The 21,882-nt window shown below is 35.8% G+C and overlaps 1 protein-coding gene across 1 annotated transcript; it reads right to left on the bottom strand.

The window, feature by feature from the left end:
• Positions 1-13,605: 13,605 nt before the first annotated feature.
• On the bottom strand, positions 13,606-21,543 carry LOC126591244 (isoeugenol synthase 1-like). The gene is made up of 5 exons (XM_050256828.1): positions 21,187-21,543; positions 20,892-21,026; positions 20,506-20,734; positions 14,161-14,364; positions 13,606-13,924 (listed from the first exon to the last, which is right to left on the bottom strand). Exons 1-5 carry the CDS (start codon positions 21,373-21,375, stop codon positions 13,731-13,733), a joined length of 951 nt encoding a protein of 316 aa, XP_050112785.1. The 5' UTR covers positions 21,376-21,543; the 3' UTR covers positions 13,606-13,730.
• Between the last annotated feature and the right edge of the window lie 339 nt (positions 21,544-21,882).

Here is a 21,882-nt window from a genome sequence, read left to right as displayed (position 1 = left end):
GCAAGTTCCTGTCAGACTTATGTGGATGGACTTTTCAAGGAGAGTTTCCAGTGGTGGAAGTTTGATGTGTTGCGGGTGGGAGAGGATTGAAGTTGAATTGTAATTTTTTTTTTTGAAATAAGATTTTGTGGACTTTATATTTAATTTAATTTATTTATTTATGTTATGTGGATGAGTATTAATATTTATATTAATTATAATTTGTATTTGAGATAGTAAATTAGTTTTGTTAATTAATTTAATGTTTAATTAGATTTGAGTTTTTTATTTATAATAAAATAAAAATTTACATTACATGCAAATAAAACGGAAAAACATAAAAAAATATATATATATGCATTGCGCGACGATACATGTTTTTGTTGCGCAATTTGTTGAAAAGAATAAATTATAAAGTAAAGGAAATAAAATAAAAACGGTAAACTTGCATAATGAATACTTTTTTTTCGTGCAAATGTTATTTGCATGACGAAGACTATGTTAATCATGCAAAGGACATTTGTGCGACGAAGACCTTGTTCGTCGCGCAAAATCATTCGTCCAAAAGTAAACTTTATAATCTGGATTTAGCTTGTGCAGAGGCAAACTGCAGAAAAATTGCAGATTTTGTCTCTACACTTATCCCCTTCGGTTTTGCTCAATCCAACATCCATCATTTCCATTTTCACTCAATTTCATCATCTAATACTCCCTCCATCTTCTTTTCTAGGTTGATCGAGTTATCTCAGTGTGTCTGGTAAGCGTTTTTTTTTTGTTAGGGTAAAAGTATTAATGTAAATTCATACTAAAGCCATGAATTTCGTTGTCTATAGGGATATTGTGTTTGATTAGCGATTGGTGGAGAACGATTGAGAAGGTATTTTCTCCATTATATTTTTTTTAAAATATTAAATTAATTAAATTATGTTGAACTTATGTTGTTATGTTTATATTGTGTTGTGAAATTATGTTTATATTGTGTTGTGAAATTATATTTATATTATGTTGTTAAATTTGTACATGACATACTTATTGCTGGAAGATGTTGTGAAGCCAATCATGTTGTTGTCCAGATTTTTTTCCTAACTGACTGCAAAAACGTTGCGAAAGACAGATGTTAATCAGCTGCACCATGACATTCTCCAAGTCCTATGCAAGTTTGAGATGATATTCCCTCCAGCTTTTTTCACAAGTATGATCCACGTGATCGTTCACTTGCCCGAAGAGGCATTACTTGCTGGTCCTGTCAACTATCGCTAGATGTATCAAATAGAAAGGTATATAATCCTCATCATCTGTTTATTCATCATTAACCCACGGTTATTAATTTGTATCATATCGCTTTATTTTGGCAGGCTTCTTGGGGATTTGAAAAAAAGTGTACACAATAGGGCGAAGCCCGAAGGATCAATTATAGAGGCTTCCATTCAATATGAGTCGCTTACTTTTGTGGAATGTATTTAAAAGATGTGGATACGACTTTCAATCATCCTTAGCACAATAATGACAGGGGTGTGAGAAAGGAGAAACTTTATGTTTTTACCCAAAACGCACTACCCTTTAGAGATCCTGTATGAGGCGAGTCGTTTTCCAAAAATGACATGGAGGTAGTACATTGGTTCGTACTGAACAATTGTGACGAGATAATGGCATACTTAGATGAGCATGAATAGACGGTGAAGCGAGAACATCCATCAAATTGCATGCCAAGAAACACCGAGAATTGTTTCCACATTGGTTTCTCGAATATGTAAGTTATAAGTGTTTTGTATTTGTGATATATACTATAGTATTTAATTTTCTCAAACTAACAGGTGTAGGTTTTTGTATAATGTTAGGTTAATAAATTGAAAGCATTAAATTCCCCCACTTACAGTGAAGAGTTGTATAACTTGGTGTTCAGCCAAATTCATGATGAATTGTTCTTGGGTTGTCATGTTAAAGGCGTCAATTTTTTGGGAACTGCACGAGATGACAAGTTGTGTACGCAAAATAGCGATGTCCATGTCCCAGGTGGAGGCGAAAGTACGGACATTGATTTCTATGGAAAACTAATAACTATCGTGCAATTGCTTTACAAAGACAAATACCAAGTGATCATGTTTAAGTGTTGATGGCTTGATACAAACCCAAATAGGCAGGGAAGTGTTAAAATCGACCATGGCTTACTATCTGTGAACATTAACAAAACTTGGTATGATGACGACCCTTACATTTTGGCAAACATGGCAAAACCGATTGTGTATCTAGATGATCCTAAAGCCGGGAGAGGTTGAAAAGTTGTTTAGAAGATGGATTAGAGGAACGTGTATGCTATACCAAAACAAGACCCTACTAACAACAACGTCAACAACATCGCTAACCAACGTTTAGAATCTTCAATGGAAAATAATGCGGAAACACTTCGAGATACAAATCTTATCCAAGAACCACTTCAGATACAAGGAGTGTTTTCAATCGAAATACCGATTCAGTCAATTACAATTGACCTTGGTGATCTTCCGTGCTACGATGTTGCAGTGGGCCCGAACGACAATGGTGACGTAGTTATCGAGGAGGAGGATTGTGAGACCAAAAGTGATGATAGCGACGATAGAGAAAGTAATTATAGTTTGGATGATGAATAATGCAACTTATTTGTAACTTGCCATGTAAAACATAGTAAATGAAATTGTTTGTAATTTAATTATCTTATGTTATAAAGAAATTGGTTTTATTTGAATAAATAGAAATTTTAAAAAATTTACCCGGGTATATTAAATTTTCAGCTCATTGTGCGACGAACAAAATATTATTTGTCGCGCGAATGGAAATTGAGTGAAAATTAATTATGTTTCGTCGCACAATGAGCTAAAAATTGGACACGCACGAAAATAATTTCATAAAAGTTTGAATTTATTGCGCGACAAATATCTTATGTTCGTCGCGCAATAACCTTAGGATTAAACTAAAATCGCAAACACTTTCCCATTTTTCCCTCACCTCTCATCTCTGTAAACTCTCCCTTCGACATCCATCTCCCTCAACTCTCCCTCAGACTCTCTCTTCCTCCTCTGGCAGCCCTCTCTCTTCCTCTTCCGGTACCTCCCTCTCTCTTCCTCCTCCAACAACCCTCTCTCTTCCTCCGACAACCCTGTCTCTTCCTCCTCCGACAACGCTCTCCCTCTGAGGTAAATTTCAATTTACTTAACTCTAGTCAAATTAGGAATTAGGGTTCTAATGTTTTGAATAATTTCTTTGATTTGATAATTGCTTTGAATTAGGGTTCTAGAACTAGGGTTCTAATCTGCTTTAGGGTTCTACAATTAGGGTTCTAATGTTTAGAAAGATACACAGAATAATTGTATACGATTAAACCTCTGTGTATAATTGAATGTATGTATGGCATGGCAGTTTTTTTATGCGTGTTCTTAGTTATAGATAGATCCGTATATATGTAATCATTTGGGTGTTTACAATTTCAGGTCTTTTGGCGAAATATTTTGTAACAGTGCATACTATTTTGAATAATTTAGGGCGTGCTTAATGACCTCATACTATTTCGAGTATTACTAGCATCATAGGCCTGATTTTTGTCATGAGATTTTGTTACAGAATCGTTCTAAACTAAATTGTCTTAACAAGCTTTAAGTTTTGTTTGAACATGTAATAGTGGTCCTACTTTATGTGTCAAATCTTTGTTTTCCTTCTTCCCTGGTTGCATATTGTTCTCGAGCAACAAATTTGGTTCTTAAAAGTTGCCATGTTTTGTCGCTTCCTTGGTGTTGAACTTGGTATCGATTTTACCTTGTTCTTAGTTTTGAAGGGTGAAAAGGAACCTACCATAGGTTCTTTCCCACACCCTTTATATATTTCCAAAAGGTAATTGATGTCGACACATTTTTAGCTTGTTATACACTTCTGTTTAATCAAGCCCATTGATTTTATTTAATCCGATGACGATAAATCAAGAGTCGGAGTGTGATTCTATAAAAGGTCTTTGAAAATCACTTTCCTTTTCTAAATTGCTAATAATTTTATTCTCTTAATTTCTAAACTTTTTAGTGCTATTCGTATGAGAAAATATATCATACGACTGTGGTTCTACACTTGACTAATGCTATTTGTAAGAAGCAATTCAAACAAAGAAGAGTCGTCAAGTCTTGTAGCGGGGGCTGCAACTGAGTATGGTATTAAGTTGAGTGGACAAGGGCATTCTAGTCTATGCACCCACGGTTGGGTAGATTTGATGCCTTGTGAGGTCATTAAGTAAGCCCTAAATTACTCCAAATAGTAGGATACCCTGCCTATTGTTACATGTTTATGTGCAATTAGAGATAAATATGTCATGTATAATACATCTTGATAGTTCCTCTAATGGGGTCTCGCATTGTGGGATTCCAACCCTTTTGAACTAGGCTTTCTTTAGGTTTGTTTATCATCATTTCCATGTAATGACATAATTTGTTATTCTAGGGTGTAATGTTGGGTTTTAGGACTAGGGATTTAGAATTTAGCTTTGTGTTTGGTCCCTAGGGCCTTGAAGTGTGTTTTTTGAATATTTTGCTGCATCATTTGGACACTTCCACTTAAACCATGAGATCCGGTTTTAAGAAGCAGTTTCTCCACCTATGAGAAACAGAGACAGTTTCTGGTTTTTTTTTTTATTTATTTATTTTTTTTAATATTATTTGTAATCTCAGTTGAAAGGAAGGGAACTCATATGAATTTGAGAAAAAGTAGTGAAGGATATGTTTATGTTTATATTTCGAGACCTACATAAGGCAACTGCTGCCCAAGCCAATTAGCTCTAAGTACCGTATATATTTTTGTTTTCTTGTTGTTTAATTGAATGAGGAAATGCATATAGGTCAACGTGCTTTTATGGTTTGATTGTCGATTTTATGTTTAACGATATATATATGGTTAAAATGCTTGATTTAGTTATGTGTGGGGTTGGTGTGAGTGATATGCCACATAATTGTGCAGATGTCAAACCTTATTAGAAGTCATAAGGTTGTGACAACTGCACCCCATTCGCCTCTGTCGGCTCAACCGTCAGCTGTCACTGCTTCAGTAAAAATGGACCATATGCCGGTTGATCTGGTTGGTCTCGGGGCCTCCTAGGCGCTGGCCTTATTAGCCTCATCAGTGGTGCTACCTGTTAGCGCTAAGCATGGTCACTACCGCCCACGCACGCCAGACATGCCATTGGCATCCACTACTGATGCATCGGGGTCACAACAAGATAAAGTTTAATAACGCCCCGCACATTGATAACAGTTTTTTTTTTTTTCTATAGTGCTTTGGAGATTTCTCCATATACATTATTCTACATGATATTGGATTGCCTAATGATGCTAGGAGGGTGGTCATTAGTTCTTTGTAGGGAACAACGTGTCTTTGAAAATGTTTGTTCAATTTTTCTACTTAATTCCGAGTTTTACTAGTTCAATTTTGTTCAAAATTTGAGCTGCAGCTGCTCTAAGTTTGATCTTTAGTTAGTTAGGTAAGTAGAAAGAAAATGTGTAAAGTGGACGTATCATTGTGCTGTTAAAATGCATATGCTTGCATGACCTGAAAGTAATTTTTGTTTACTTATGCAAATCGTGGAGTTGGATTGTATTTACATTTGTAACAGTGCATACGATGTTGGCAAAGTAGAAACCTTATAAGGAATACCAAATATGAAATATGAGAAGAATTTGGTGTTGGAAATATGCCCTGAAAGTCAATCTTTGGAAGAAACCTTTCAGGACAATAAATGGATGTATAGATGACTCTTATACATCAAATGGCAAAGATACTATTTAGGACTATCTCTATAAACGATATATGTCCTAAATGGTGAATCCATGGACAATTCTAATGAAGTTAGACTACAGAGACCTTCACATAACCATCATGTCCAAAAGGTTCCTGGTCATAGGATTGTCGGAGGGAAACTGACAATGTATAGACCGGTACATACTATGTCTGCTTCAATTAGAAGGATGGAAAGTCTCATCCCATTCGTGTAGTGACACTAAGACAAGTATGTAGGTGCTCATTAAAGGAATGAGTTCACTGAACACAATCGAACGAGAGTACTTGCATGGAGGTCTACTCACATGTCAAGCAAGTAACTCTAATGGTTGGAATAATGTAAGTAGTCCTTTAACCTGAGCATCATCGTTGTCTTGTGGTTAAGTACTTGATCTTTGATTATGTCAAAGTCACTCCATCCGCGGGTGTCCACGGCATAGTCGGGGTTAAGCCACTTAGTCATGAAGGCAAGTGAATGCGCAACAAGGAATCTCTAATCCTCATTAAGAGAGGATGAATACTCTAAGATATGATTCTGGAATCTTCGGCCGAAGTATCGAGCGCAATAAAGGAAAGCGTTCCTATACGACTCAAATGAATCATATAAGAAGGAATAATCACATTAGGGGTTTGACATAATATATCCATACCCTAGTGATGTGATTGAGAGTATTGTTTTAGAGAATGATCGAATTACATTGTAATTCCAACTGAATAGATTCTCCGAACAACTTCTACATTAGCTTGGGTAGCCATGATATATGGTTAGATGTCACTCATGGCTTGTGAGTTCTTCTAGATGATTAAATGTAGTCGTCAAAGAAGAAGGTGAATTAAAAGTAAGTTTTAATTCACTAAGTGATTGGATTAAATATAATCAATTGGATTGGTGCCAATCACCTCACTGCCTTGCTAATTAGAACCTAAAACGATTGTTCACCAATACACTCTTGTAGTGAGTAATTAATGGATGATGGAAATAATTAATTGGATTAATTAAGTGTTGTGATTAATTAGAAAGTCTAAAGAAATCATAAAAGCGATATTAGATCGTTTTGGGCTTAAAGAAACGTTCGGGTTTAATTGGGCCCATTGGGCCTAAACCCATTGGGCTTTTATTCAAGCATTGGATGACTTGAAATAAATAAAAGCCCAAAGCCCAAACAACACAAAGGGGCCGGCCAAAGGAGGGAGAGAAAGGTCAAATGTTGACTTGTTTCCTTTTGGCTATAAAAGGAACTTTATAGCAAATGTTTCATTAAGGGTTTTTGAAGTGTTAAAAGAACAAAAGAGAAAAAGAAAAATATCTCTCTAACACTCAAAGGGCCGGCCACCATAAGGGGGATTTAGCTAATCATCTTTTCACCCCTTTGGTTATTCCTTCATCCTTCTCACTACACTAGTGGGTGAGGATCTTTAGAGGTTTTCAATTTTGGAAACTTGAAGAGAACCTAGGAGCACTCATTCTAAACAAAGTGGAGGAGGCAAGGAAGGAGGCTAGGCTCATGGAGTTCAAGGAGCAAAGGGCTTGGAGGTGGTCCATCCTTGGTCTAAGATCTAGATCAAGAGGTATAAAACTACTCCTAAACTTTGTTCTTATATAAATTTGTTTTTGATGCATCTTACATAAACCTATGCATCTTGAAGGGGGTTTACATGACTATTGCTTTGATATTATTTGATAACATGCTTCCGTTGCTTTCGTATATAAATTTTGAATTGTATATGCATGCTAGTCACTAGAAATCCCACATGAATCTCATGGTTTTCCCTTCATTTGGTTGTTGAATGACATTGCAAATTAGTAAAGAATTGCCTAGTGACAGTTATTAGTTTTAAGGCAGCTGCGCCAAGATATTATCCGCAATTCCTTAGTTTGAAAAGTATTTGGTTAAGGTATTGTTATGATTTTAGACGAATTATTTGGCGGTTGACTATGTGATTGAGCCCCTTTGGTTTAGCAATAAGCGAGAGACATGTTTCAGGACATAAAATGAGTGGTGGCTATCATCGGTTCTTTATGGTTTGTTTGGAACATTTCTCGGTTATGTTTTTCTCATGCCGTTTCATCAGGTATAATTTGTGTTCGTATTTCAACTTGTGCGTGATAGAGTAGCAGGAAGACAATGCTGAAAAAACTAAATGTTTGAGTTCTTATGCAATATAATGGGTCTGTTAGTATGGTTATTTCTGCAGTGTTTCACCTTTATCCTTAATGTTTGGTCTGTCATTTTCATCACTACTGTTGAATATGTTCTTGTTTTGTTATATGTTTTTAGAGTCTAATAGTTGTGATATGCCTCCACCGTTGGTAATTAAAGTAGAAAGAAATTTCAGTTAACTTAGTTTTGTTATTTTAGGTTCAATTTGTTAAGTTATGTCATTTAAGCATTAAAAAGTTATTATATATATATATATATATATATATATATATATATATATATATATTATTTATTGTTGTCATCGTTCCAAACCTATTATTAAACAGTTGTGATCATTGTGTTGGATACATATATTATTTATGTTATTTTCAGGGTTTTGGGAAATGTTTTAATTATAAGGGGGTTATGCCAAAATTTTAGAAGGCTTTGTTATTAGTTTTGGGTTAACGTTAATTTTATATTTCTTTGCAGCCAAGAAAAACACCTGGGGACCTTGTCGCCAGTTGAAGACAGCAAAGATCACCCGGGTGACCAACAGACGTATCACAATCGAATACGACGACTGGCATCGGGCTGCACCAACAGTGGAGCAGCATAGCGCATTGGCCCACGACATTGGTCACGTCGTTCGGACCTATTGCCCTATGCAATGGAAGTCTTGGAAGGCGATGCCAAAGGAGGTGAAGACGAAGGTGCGCGCACAATTGTCGTTAAGTATGCTACCTTTTAATTGTTTTTCCTTTAAATTTTATATATTTGTATTACTTAATGTATGTAATTAATTTGCTACATTGCAGATGAACTATAATTTTGTCGACATCAACGAGGATATGTTGGCGTACGTCGACAGGCTCTTCGCTGAACGGTACAAGAAGTGGAAGAACGACCTACGCCAATATTTTGAGATATTTGATGATCCGCAGGTTGCTCTTGAGGAGGGTTGCCTGAAGGAGTTTGAGGACCGGGAAGATAATTAGGCGTGGCTCTGCAGTCATTTTCAGGAGTCAGGCTATATGGTACCTTTTTTTATATTAAGTTTAAAAGTATTACACGTTTCTTACTAATGTTTATTGATTTTTTTATATTTCATTTAAATTTGAACTAATACGTTTATTTTTTGTATAACAGAAGAAGGCGAAAGCAAACAAGAGCAATCGGGAAAAGAAGACTCTTCTCCACCATTCCGGTTCGAGGCCCTTCTCATATAGGATGGAGGTGCGGCGGCGGGTAATAATAAAGTTTTTCATATTCAATTTTTAACATGTCATTAATATTTTTTTTTGTACTAACATTTTTCTTCTCTTGTTCTATTCAGGGAGTTCAAAATTTTGGGAGATCGATGTCTTTAGCGACGTTTATGTTCAACCCGGGGATGAGTTGGTTGAGTCCCTTCATGTAAGTATTCTTCAATTGTAATTACTATCTTACACATTCAAGTTTTATGGTTATTATTTGAATGTTATAATTAATATTTGATGTTATATTACACATGTGACGATGATGGAGAAGCGGCAGTTGGTTCTTCTCGAGTCCGCCTCCTAGTTTCCTCTCGAGACTCCGCTTGAGTCTGTGGATCCCCTAGAAGATGCGGGGTTTCAGATCCTTACAGAGACCTTGGATTAAACCCTCGGGCGGAGGCCGGGCACGTATTGTAGGGGGATGAGGAATGCGCAACGGCGGGTACCTAGAACTCCTTCATCATCGCAGTCAAAGAGTCAACTGACAACTTTGACAGCAGAGGTGGCTAACCTTAGGACTAAGCTCACCTCATATAGGAGCCAGATGTCACAAATTGTACAAGCCCTCAATCAGTCTGGCATTCGTCTCCCGGAACTTCGTCCACCGTCAATATCCAAGCCCCTTCAACCTGAGCATGCCCACAACTCTACCCCTTTGACCTCTCAGCCCATCCAGAATCTCGAGACCTTCCAGCCGCCTCCGAATGATGACCCCGTAGATTACGCCACATTATTTTCTTAGTTTTTTACTGCCTTACTTTTTAAACATTTTTCTTGTACACACATTTATATTAATTTAAATAAATTATTTTTCTCTTCATTACATTTTTTTATGGGTTCTTTAGAGAAAGGTCCTTGAAATTCCTATTTTCCAAACAAAAACCCACATAATATTAAACATTCAAATAAAACCCAAAATTCAAATAAACTACCATGTAGACAAATATATAACCAATTATTACAACATATTTACAACTTATGCCACAAAACCCTGATTATGTCAATAAATATTATCACACACCCTAATTATCATTAGCAATTAACCCCATATGGAAATTTTATCCTTCTTGTATCATAAATATTAGTAACATATATATATATAATATTAATTTATCAATATTCATAAACAATTATGGGTACATTTTTCGTATGAAAAAGGAAAATCCTTTGTACAATCAGTTATTTTGCATCAAATAATATTGTTCGATAAAATAACAAACAATTAATATTTTATGTTGTAGGTAAATTATTTTACATACATTAGACATTTTTTATTTGTTATTATATATGCATGTTAAAAATAATTTATCTAAATTTATATGTAAAATATACGTAAACAGTGCCCAAATTATATAGTAAAATAGTGCCCAAATTATATAGTAAAAAATTAAACCAAGACAAATTATCACCATTAACATAAAACAGTAGATACATTAGTTTATATATATATATAAGATTAAACAATAGGTAAATTATGTTGTAAGTACATTATGTTTGTAAAAAAAAAGGAAAATTAAAAGTAGTAGATATATTATTTTAAACCAAATTTCCTTTATTTATAGGTTAATCATTTGCATGCATTATTACATATATATTGGGCACATTTTATTACTAATATATATGTGTGCAATGATTCACCTATGTTATTGTATAAAATATAGATAAATTTATTTTGAATCAAATATGCAAATTTGAAAAACAATTACAAAATCTTAAGGAAAGTATAACATTAGTGCTTTTTTTCTTTTTTTTTTTTTGCCAAAAGCATTAATATACAATTTGTTGTGATATATTAATATGCAATGATTTTAAACATTAATGCATTTTGTCATTAATCCCTCCTTGCAAATATGCATAGAATTAAATGTATACATTAAAACCGTAATTAGGGGTGTTTTAGGCATCTAAAAATGCAAAATGTGTAAAGGCAAACATAATTAATGAATTTGCTTATGTGGAGCCTAGTCATTGGGTATTATTCAGGAAAAAAGACTATGTCGGGTTTTATGTAAAGAAACTTGAGTTTCAAGGGTTAAAGTTATATTTTCAGTTTTTTTATTGCAATTTAATTTTATTACAAAATTAAAAAAACATAACAAAAAATTAAATTTAAAAAGAAAATATTTTTGCGTGACGAATACCTTCGTCTCGCAAAACTCTAGCGACTAACAAGGTTTTGTTGTGCATGAATAAACTGTCATCGCGCAAAGTTTAGACAGACGAATATTAGTCGTTCCAAGTTTAGATCTTGGTATTTTGTGCAACAAACACATTTGTTCCTAAAAATTTTGTGCGATGAAGGCTAAACCGTCGCGCCGTGTTGTTGCGACCAATGATATTGTTCGTTGCGCAAAGTCTTTCTTCATGATCTTTGTGCGACGAAGTTTCCGTCACGTTGAAGTTCGTGCGATGAAAATACACTTTGCGCAACCAACTTTAGTTCGTCACGCAAATAGTAAAACGTACTAGTGTAAAGGAGTCATCTTTTTATTTTTTAAGGAGATGAAGGATTTCATTGACAAGCAATCTACTAGTCAATAAAGTTGTTCCTCTCTCTCTCTCTCTCTCTGAGATGTTTTATTTTTTAGCAAACTAGATCTTAATCCTTGGTTGTGTTTGTTACACATCACTGGAATACCACACAATCATCAGTGTCTAAAACGGGGATATTACGTTAGCTTCCTTTGGTAATTTATATATGATCATTCATGTATTTGGTTTAGTAATTTTCCTTCTTAATTTAATGTTGTATAGGTTAAAATTTGACCTGTTTGGAACTACAATCTCTCGAAGTTACTCGTTGTAATTTCATTTCTGTGTTAAAAAGAAAATGGGGATATCAGACCTTTTCTCCACCTTGTACGCCTTTTTCATGTTTTTTATTTTTATTTTTGTAACACCACTCTTTTCTCACGAGATTAATGACTTTCAATACCAGCATATGGTTCAATATTTTAGTAGATACGGTGTTGAGTTTTTAGCCATTTGTTTCGAGTTCAAAATTCCTCCTCCTCTAAGTAATGTAGTAGTTTCAAATCCTCCTCCTCCCCTCAATAATAATAAAAAAAAAAAGGATAATACTTGCATTCCCCCATTGGGGATGAGCTAATTCTCCAACGTGTAAATAGCGTATCTTCATGTACAAATTTCATCATTGGAACCGTTTTATCTCTTCATCTTTATTTGAACATCATCCCTATAATTAGAGAAATAGCAAATTAACAAGAACTTAGTGGATAGGGTGTTGAATTTCTATCCATACGTTTTGAGATCGAAATTCCCCCTCTGCTAAATTATTATAACAGTTTCAAACTCTCTCACTTTACTTAGTAATAACAATTTTTTTTTTTTAAAGAACCTATCCAGAAAATTGTACACAAGAAGGATTCATTATAAGCTCAAGCAACATTCTTCCTTCGTTTTTTATTTTACACATAGTAAATGTCATACAACCACTTGACAAGGGGACATACATACTATCTGTATATGATCATGGAAATGAAAATGAAGAGGCGCCAAGAGAAGAAATTTGTGCTGAAAATTTAGACCCACGATGTTTCTTAAACGTCATATGATTGTGATTGGATGGCGTTGCAATCACGTCATTCAACTGCTAGTGTTTTGTCCATGAATGTGTGAATTGAATCTCTTGGCTGTGAAATTGTGGTTTCCTACCTTCCCTCCGCTGCCATTACCACACCCACCCTAGCCACCACCTCTATCTCTCTACCCCCAGCAGAAGGCATGTTTGTGGGACTAATGATCGATCTCTTGGATTATTTTCTTCACCATTATCTTATGGAGAGAAGTTCACACTAGGTTTAATGTTTCAATCCATCCTCCACTATCCAGTTGAAAGAAAACTAGGTTCTAGGGTCTTGAATGAGATTCACACATTTCTTCGCCTCTTGAAAATTTGAACTATAATTTTATTTGTGAAGAGTGTTTTAGCTGATTTTAGCCCATTGAAGTTCATGTGCGTAAGTTGGAATTAGGACTTGTCAAAAATGTTTTCTTAACTCAAATTTTTAGTCTTTTAGCCATCAGTAGCCTTGTGCACTGGGTACGACCTTTTATGGTAGTATTCTCAGAAGCTTGGTTTGAACAATGATCGTAGCTAGATTCATAACTTCTTAAAAAGTGTAAAATGTTTAGTGATGCTTCCGTCTAACCTAGTGCTTGTGTGTGTTAAAAGGCTATAGGTGATGAGTGAAGTGTAGTAAGAAAATGGCTCTTCTCGTTCGGCATTTCTTCATTTTCCTTATTGTTGTGTTCTTTATTATTGCAGTTGGAAAATGACAGCAAAGTACATTGTAGGATCTATTGTGGGAACCCTTGGGCTTGCGTATGTTTTCGACACTACTATATCTGACAAAAAGATATTTGGAGGTAGTTTTGATGATAAAACTGCGTGATGAAATCATGACTATATAAGCACAATGTTATAGGATATAAATCCGTAATTATATTATATTATATTATATTATACCGTAGCGTATCACATAACTTTATTAAATAAAAAGAAATTACAATACTAGTTTAAACAAGCAAATATCAAGGAAGCTAATTAGAATGCTGCTAATTTTGGCTTGGGGGGATCAACCAAGCAAATATCAAGGAACTTATCAATAGGAGTGTACTTGTAATCAGGATATAATTCTGAGGCCTCTAAGTCGTTTGCTGTGAGTTCAATCCTCATCTGACCTTTGATGAATAAGCTGTAAATGATTGCGGCACGTACATTGTCTGGGTGAGGAAGGGCTACAAGAAATTGAAGCAAAATGCTTATAAAAAAATGAGATCATCACCATCCATTTGTTTAGCGAATAGTGACATGCATTGTGTTGTTTATGACTGTAAAAATGATTTGATTATCCAGTTAAATTAGATGGTAAGCCCTTCGGGCTAGCCAAAATGGTGAGGGACAATGCGGTAATAGCAAAAATGGTAAGCCCTTCGCCATCTTTACTTTGTTATATGCAGTTGTAGGTACTTACTCTCAGAATGCTTGAGGATTTCGTGTTCTGGGATATGAATCCTTCTAAGAGTCCGTCCGGTCTTCTTCTCCCAACAAGAAATCAAATCCAGCTGAGATATAATGTTTCCTTGTGGTCTACAAGTGAGGACGCGATTGGCTGCCCTTGGATCTGTTGCTGCTTTTATTGTGTATGTGGCTATGTCTTCCTCATAATTCAGCACAGCTATAGGCATCCAAAAAGGAATTGAAAAAGAGAACAAAACAATTTAACTTTTTTTTCTATCGAAACAATGATATAAATCCCGAATCGACTAAAATGTGTTTAGTATTGAGTTATGTAAGATCCTGATAGAGACATGTGGCATATCTTCATGTTGTACATGTGTCATAATCTCGTGAGTTGAGTAGTTATAAGGTTGCTTGGTCTGTAAGCTTTGTATGTAGTATATATCGTAAAGGGAATATTCATCTGTAACTAATCTGGTAAATTCAGTAAAAGATATTATATAAGGCTTCCATTTCTGGTTCTTGTTCGAGGTTTCTCTCTCTTGAGATCTTCTTCTGCTACTGTTATTATGGTATCATGAGCTTAGCTTTTTCATCGGACATGAGTCTCAGTGATAATCTGAGCTGAGTTGTGTACTTCGTGTTTGTAATTTCAAGATTCTGGTGTTGTTGATCGGTGTTCTTCGACTATGGCGGTGGTTGCAATTCAGGTTGTTTCTGATTGAATCTTTGATTTGTAGCTTATGATTCTTTGATATTGAATCTTTTATTGATGATGAGGCACGAAGCCATATCTGTTTGACTGTTTGTTATAGATCTGAATTGTGATGATTCTTGATATGAATTTGGTAATTGTTGATATGAATTATGTGAAAATTGAGCTTGAAGAGTTGTGTTAGGGCACGAAGCCTAAATTGTTTGAGAAAATTGAAGAAATTAAGTTGTCTAGGACACGAAGCCTCAATTTTTCTTGAACAAGTTTGGACTCTGCGAGCACGAACCTCAGTGTTTGTTGCTTATTCTTGGAGAAGTATGGAGTTTGAGAGAACAAAGCTCTATAAATTGAAGTTGAAATCTGTGAGCACGAAGCTCTGTGTTTGTTACTGTTTGTATACTGTGTTCATTTGGTGATTTATTTCTAGTCTTTCTATCAATTTTATAATTTTGACCATGAATTGTTTCTATGACTTCTCAACCATTGAAAATTGATGGATTACTTGGTATGCTTACCATTCGATTGAATGATAACAACTTTGCAAAGTGGTCTTTCAATTTATATCAGTTCTTGAAGGTTATGATCTCTTTGATTCCTTTGATGGATCTAATGTTTGGCCTCCCAAGCATGTTATTTGTTTGGAGAAAGGAGTTACAAAAGAAATTACAGAGGCATATCGTGAGCGGATAAAAGTTGGTAAGGCTTTACTTAGTCTATTTATTGCTACACCGGGTGATGAAGCAATTGAGTATGTAGTTGGAAGCAAAACAGCTCATTTTAACTGATCGATATACTATTGTGTCTCGAGCTAGGGTTAATCACCTAACGACTGAACTTCATACAATCAGAAAGGGGGCTGATTCTGTTGAGAAGTATCTTCTTCAAATTAGGCATTTGAAAGGTCAAGTCTTGGCTGCAGGAGAGAGTTTATCTAAGAATGATTTGATTGTGGCTGCCTTAAGACAGTAATAGAGGCTAGTGAATCACCAATCACCCCAAAAGAATTTCGGGTGCTGAGAGACAGCTGAATAGTTGCAAACTCCAGCTACATTTCCTATGGCTGGCATGCTTTCACAAGGAGAATCATCTGCAATAGGTGCACAGAGACAATTTTATCCACGAGAGTCCTGTAATTTTGGTTCTCAAAGGAAGTTTTATCCTGGAGAATCATCCACTCAAAAGTATAACAATTTCAATGGTGGTACGTGTTTTATGGGACAATATCCAAGGAACAATGGAAATGGTAATGGAAATAATAGAGGGTTTTCTCAAAACAACACCAGCTCCAATTTCAATTCTAACAGAAGCATGGGTGGTTTCAATGGTTCTAGACAGAGGTTTAATGGAGGAGATAATGGCAGGTTTAACAACAGAACTTCTGGTGGCTATTCTAATCAGGCTGCTAATAATTCGAAAGGGATCTTCTTGGAATTTTTGGAATGGTAACAGTGGTAAAAAAATCAACCATCATCCTTGAGTATCAAATTTGTAGCAAAAGAGGGCACACTGCTCCCAATTGCTTCTACTAGAATGATTAATCTTCTACTTCTGCTGGCACAGTCCCTAAGTGTCAACTCTGTGGCAAATGCGGTCATACAGCATTGAACTGTTTTCACATGAATAACTATACATTTCAAGGTGCTCAACGACCTCCTTCTCTCACTGCTATGACAGCTAGTTCTTCCGCTGGTTTTAAGCTCAATCATGCTTGGATAATGGACACTGGTGCCACACATCATATGATTGGAGAGATGGCAGATTTGAATTTGGTTTCACCTTTTGAGGGATATCAAAAGATTGCAGTTGGCAATGGAGAGTGTCTTCCAATCAAGAGCACTGGTTCAACCTCTATTAAAACTCTTTCAAAACCACTGAATCTTATTACAATTTTACATGTTCCTGCACTTGCTGGCAGTTTATTATCTGTTTATACTCTTCGTAAGGATAATAATTGTTTTGTTATTCTTGATGAGTGGCTTTTGGGTGCAAGACAAGGCAACAAAGAAGGTTCTAACGAGAGGAAGGAGTAAGGGAGACCTGTACTACATTACCAAAAGTCTTTTCAACTACAATAAGCTACTACAGCCGATTGCTTTTCTAGGATGAATGGTGAAAGCTTCTCTCTGGCATCATAGACTAGGTCATCCAAGTAATGAGGTCTTGAATAGTATGTTATCTTACTCTAAGGTTCTTTACCAAGCTGATGTAAATAAGCATGTCTGTGAATTTTGTATGTGTGGCAAGATGTCTAGACAAGTATTTTCCTCTAGTTCTCATACTTCTGTAAAAACCTTTTGAGAGAATTAGTAGTGATGTTTGGGGACCATCACCAGTTGTATATACTAAAGGCTATAAATACCATGTCAGTTTCATTGATGATTTTACTCAATTCACTTGGATTTTTCCTATTGCTTATAAATCTTAAGTGTATTATGTATTTGAGAAGTTTTATGCTTTCATTAAGAATCATTTTCAAGCCTCTGTGAAATTCTTTCAATCTGATGGTGGTGGTGAGTACATGAGCAATGCTTTCAAGAAGTTGTTAGAATCTAATGGGATTATACATATGGTTTCCTGTCCTTATACCCCTCAACAAAATGGGATTGCTGAGAAGAACATAGACATATTGTGGAGACTGCAATTACTTTGGTAACTACTGCTAAGTTACCTCACAATTTTTGGTTTCATACTTGTTCTCATGCCATTTTTCTCATAAATAGAATGCCCTGCAAGTCTTTAGATATGCAATCTCCATATTTTAAGCTTTTTGGTTCTCATCCTGTGTTGAGTTCTTTGAAAATATTTGGTACAATAGTTTATCCCTATGTTAGGCCCTATATTTCTACCAAACTAGAGCCTAGATCAGAGAAATGTGTATTCTTGAGTTATGCCTTAGGGTACAAGGGTGTTATATGTTATCACAGAGGGAAACAAAAGTTTTTCATTGTCAGGCATGTTGTATGTTGTTCATGATGAACAAGTATTTCCTTTTCATTCAAATTCAATTGTTCCCAGTTCTTAGAATGAAACTACAGTCTCTATCAAGACATCTAGTGATTGTTCCTTATGTTATTCCTCTATTTGTTGAAAATACTTTTTCTGTTGACACTACTAAAGATGTTGATAATTTTGCCCAGATTGATAATGGTTCCTTTGTCTCTCAGTGATGTTTCTAGTTCAGATCTTTGAATGAGTCTACACAGGTTGTACCTGATATTATGGTTCAGGGTATTGGGACTGACTCTTCTTCATAAACCTCTCATTCTCAAGTTTACACTACTCATCTCCAGCATTCTACAGAACCCTTGTTGCCTGTCCATCATGATGCTCAACTTGAGGTAATTCTCCTTTTTACCTATTCCAGTGATTCTATTTCTTCTTCTCCTTGAACATTAGTATCTTCTTCCCATCCTATGCAAACTAGACTTAAAACAGGTGTGATTTTTAGAAAAAGAGATGGTTCTATGGCTGTCTCTGAGTCTGATTCTTCTTAGTTCACTGTTGGTTCTCAAAGAGAATCTGATATCTTGGTTGGTTTTGCTAATGAGTCAGCTTCTAATCTTAGTATTCCAGATGAAGTTGCTTGTAAAGGTTATACTGCAGTATTGAGCATTGTGGATTCATGTGAACCTACTTCATTTAAGGCTACTGACTCTCAGTTTCATTGGAGAGCAATAATGACTGACGAGTTTCAAGCGTTACAGAAGCAAGGAACTTGGGAATTGGTTCCTGCCCCATCCAATAGGAATATTATTGGCAGTAAGTGGGTTGATAAGATTAAGAAGGATCAAAATAGAGCTATTTCCAGGTATAAAGCCCATTTAGTGGCTCAAGGGTATAGTCAAGAGCAGGGGTTGAATTATGATGATACTATCAATCATGTGGTCAAGCATAGTACTATTAGGATTGTTCTTGCTTTGGCTGCTGCATAAAAATGGACTTTAAGGTAGTTAGATGTCAAAAATGCCTTCCTCCATGGTGATTTACTAGAGGAAGTCTTTATGAAACAGCCACAGGGTTTTCAGGATCCAGTTCGTTCTCATTATGTTTGTAAGCTTGTTAACTCTCTTTATGGACTTAAACAAGCCTCTAGAGCATGGAACTCCAAGTTTACTACCTAATGCCTATTTTAGGCTTTGTTGTTTCAGATTCAGACCCAAGTTTGTTTCTTAAAGCTTCCAATATACATGTGGTTGTTCTTCTTCTATATGTCGATGACATATTCAATACAGGCTCAGACTCTCTTCTTGTCTAGCAAGTTATTGACAGTTTGGGTGAAGTATTTGATATGAAGGATATGGGTCCTTTAACCTTCTTTCTTGGTCTTCAGGTCACCTATAAGTCTAATGGGGATCTTTTTATTTCTCAGCCAAAATATGTTAAAGAATTGCTCAAAAAGGCATATATGGAATCCTGCAAGTCATGTCCTGCTCCTTGTTAGCCACGTACATAGTCTAATGGGTCTACAGCTTGTAAGTCAGTATTTTGTTTACCCATCCAAACATTGCATTTGTTGTGAATTTTGCCTGTCAGTTTATGGCTCATCCTACTGATGCACATTTTCATCTTGTTAAGCGCATCTTTAGATACTTACAGTGTACTATTGATTGTGGTCTCACTTATTCTTCAATGCAAACTCTGGATCTAATTGGCTTTAGTCATGCCGATTGGGCATCGGATTTTAATACTCGAAGGTCCACAACAAGTTATGTTGTTTTCTTGGGTCATAACCCTATTTCCTGGCAAGCTAAGAAACATAGTGCGTCTCGAAGTTCAACCAAGGCTGAGTACAAGGCCTTGGCTAATGCAGCTGCTGATATAGCCTAGATTTGTTTGATTTTGAAGGATCTGCATGTCTTTCTTCCTCAGCCACCATTGCTTCACTATGATAATGTTTCTACTTTAGCTTCTGGTCGAATCCTGTTTTCACACTCGTATTAAACATTTGGTACTAATTTCCATTTTGTTCGTGAAACGGTTAAAAAGGGAGATCTTCAGGTTGAATATATTGCTACTGCAGATCAGGTTGCCGATGTTTTGACCAAAGGTGTTCATGGTCTAGCTTTTGTTGGTCATTGTTCCAATCTCAAACTGGGATTTCCCAGTTGAGATTGAGGGGGGATATTGAGTGATGTAAGGTTCTGATAGAGATATGTGGCATATCTTGATGTTATACATGTGTCATAATCTTGTGAGTTGGGTAGTTGTAAGGTTGCTTAGTCTGTAAGCTCTGTATGTGGTATGTATAGCAAAGGGAATATTCATTTGTAACTAATTTGGTAAATTTCAGTAAAAGAATATTATATAAGGAAAACTAATGAAAAAGGCTTGAAAATTTTGAGTTTTAACGATAAGGACAAAATAAAGGGTAAAGTGAATAGTATCAGGATTGATTTTTTAGTGTAAAAATGTGGTTTTTCGTTAAAGTGAACAGTACCAGGATCTTTTCATTAAAGTTCCCTATTATATAAGGTTTCCATTTCTGGTTCTTGTTTGAGCTTTCTCTCTCTTGAGATCTTCTTCAGCTACTGTTATTATCTACGAGTCTTCAACCTAGACAAAGTCCACTATCTTACCCTTATGTGAGGACAAGTGCATTAATATTTGTGGTCCAGAAGTGAAATACAACACTTGCAAGCTTACCCTTGGCTTCACCAGTGCCATGAACAACGACTTCCTCACGTTCTTCACGAGGATGAAGCAGATAATCAACAAAATATGCAGCACATGAGTTTGCACACACACAAGTGTACGGAATTCCTGCTGCTTCCGCCGCCCTTCTAATCACCCTTTTATTCTCATGTAGAGCCTCGAAAGGCGGCAATGCGCTTGCTCTTTCTGGATCATCTCCAAACTCTGACGGAATAAATCTCTGATTTCACGGTCCCAACATGTATATATTGAACGTAGTTAGACATGAACATATATGTAAATGAACTTGACAGAGTAGTCTAGCAAAGAATATCCACATAATCAGTGATTCAAATTCACAGTCAACGCGAAAGAACATTTCTCACATATATTTTCACCTTTATATTGCCAGCATCTTTGATGGCGTTGATAATTTTTAACTGTTGAAGATGCTGAGGCACAGGCAGCGTAGATACTACAACATCAACTTGTCCAAGCGCTGCGACTAGCTTTTCGTGCTCATCGAGTTCACCCTGTTCAGTTCACACCATATCAAATTGGTTCCAACAGGTAATGCACCTCCTAAGTATTGAATAGAGTAACTATATATAAAACATGATCAGTTAACTAGTAGGATTTAGCCAACTAAGAAATGAGAGGTTAATTAGCGTTAGTATATATATAATTAATTACTTGGAAGATGGTGAGTCCCATGGCTTCATATTCTTTGTGCAGCTCCAGCTTGGAAGGGTCAGTGTTGGGTTTGATTGGTCGGGTGTAGGCATAGGTTGGATGGCCCAAAGAAACGCTTGCTTTCACCATGTACTTGCCTAGATACCCTGTGGCTCCAATTATCAGTATCTTGCTCTTCTCACAAGCCATGGCCTTCTTCAAAGATATTGTTCTTCTAAGCAAGGGCTATTGTGTTTAATATAGGGAAAAGGAGTGCATGATGAAGATAGAACACAAATTATATGGTGCTCCAGAGTATAGGAAATTTTGCACATTTGAACTGTTGCATCTTGATTTTTGTCTTTTATTTTTTTATTTTTTTAAATTTTTTTTATCAAAGATCAAATGGTTAAAAGACTCGGAGTATTCGATACTCTAAGGACCATAAAAAATCTTGAAGATGAAAGTGGGTGAACTTTCACATCTTTGCACATACATGTCCCTAAAAAACGCAGCACGTGAGAACTCTAATCGTTAGAGACAAATGGGCTTTTATCACAAATGATCCTTGAAATTGATCAAACTCATCATTTGGGTCCCTCACTTTCAAAATCAATCAATGTTGTCCCTGACATTCACTATCGCACATCAATTTGGTCATTCCGTTTAAATTCTGTCAACAATTTTGTTAGTTTTAGGTGGGACCCACAAATCCAA

Source organism: Malus sylvestris, chromosome 11 (genome assembly GCF_916048215.2).
Source record: "Malus sylvestris chromosome 11, drMalSylv7.2, whole genome shotgun sequence".
In the NCBI taxonomy this organism is placed as follows: Eukaryota; Viridiplantae; Streptophyta; class Magnoliopsida; order Rosales; family Rosaceae; genus Malus; species Malus sylvestris.
This window is presented reverse-complemented; position numbering and strand designations above follow the sequence as displayed.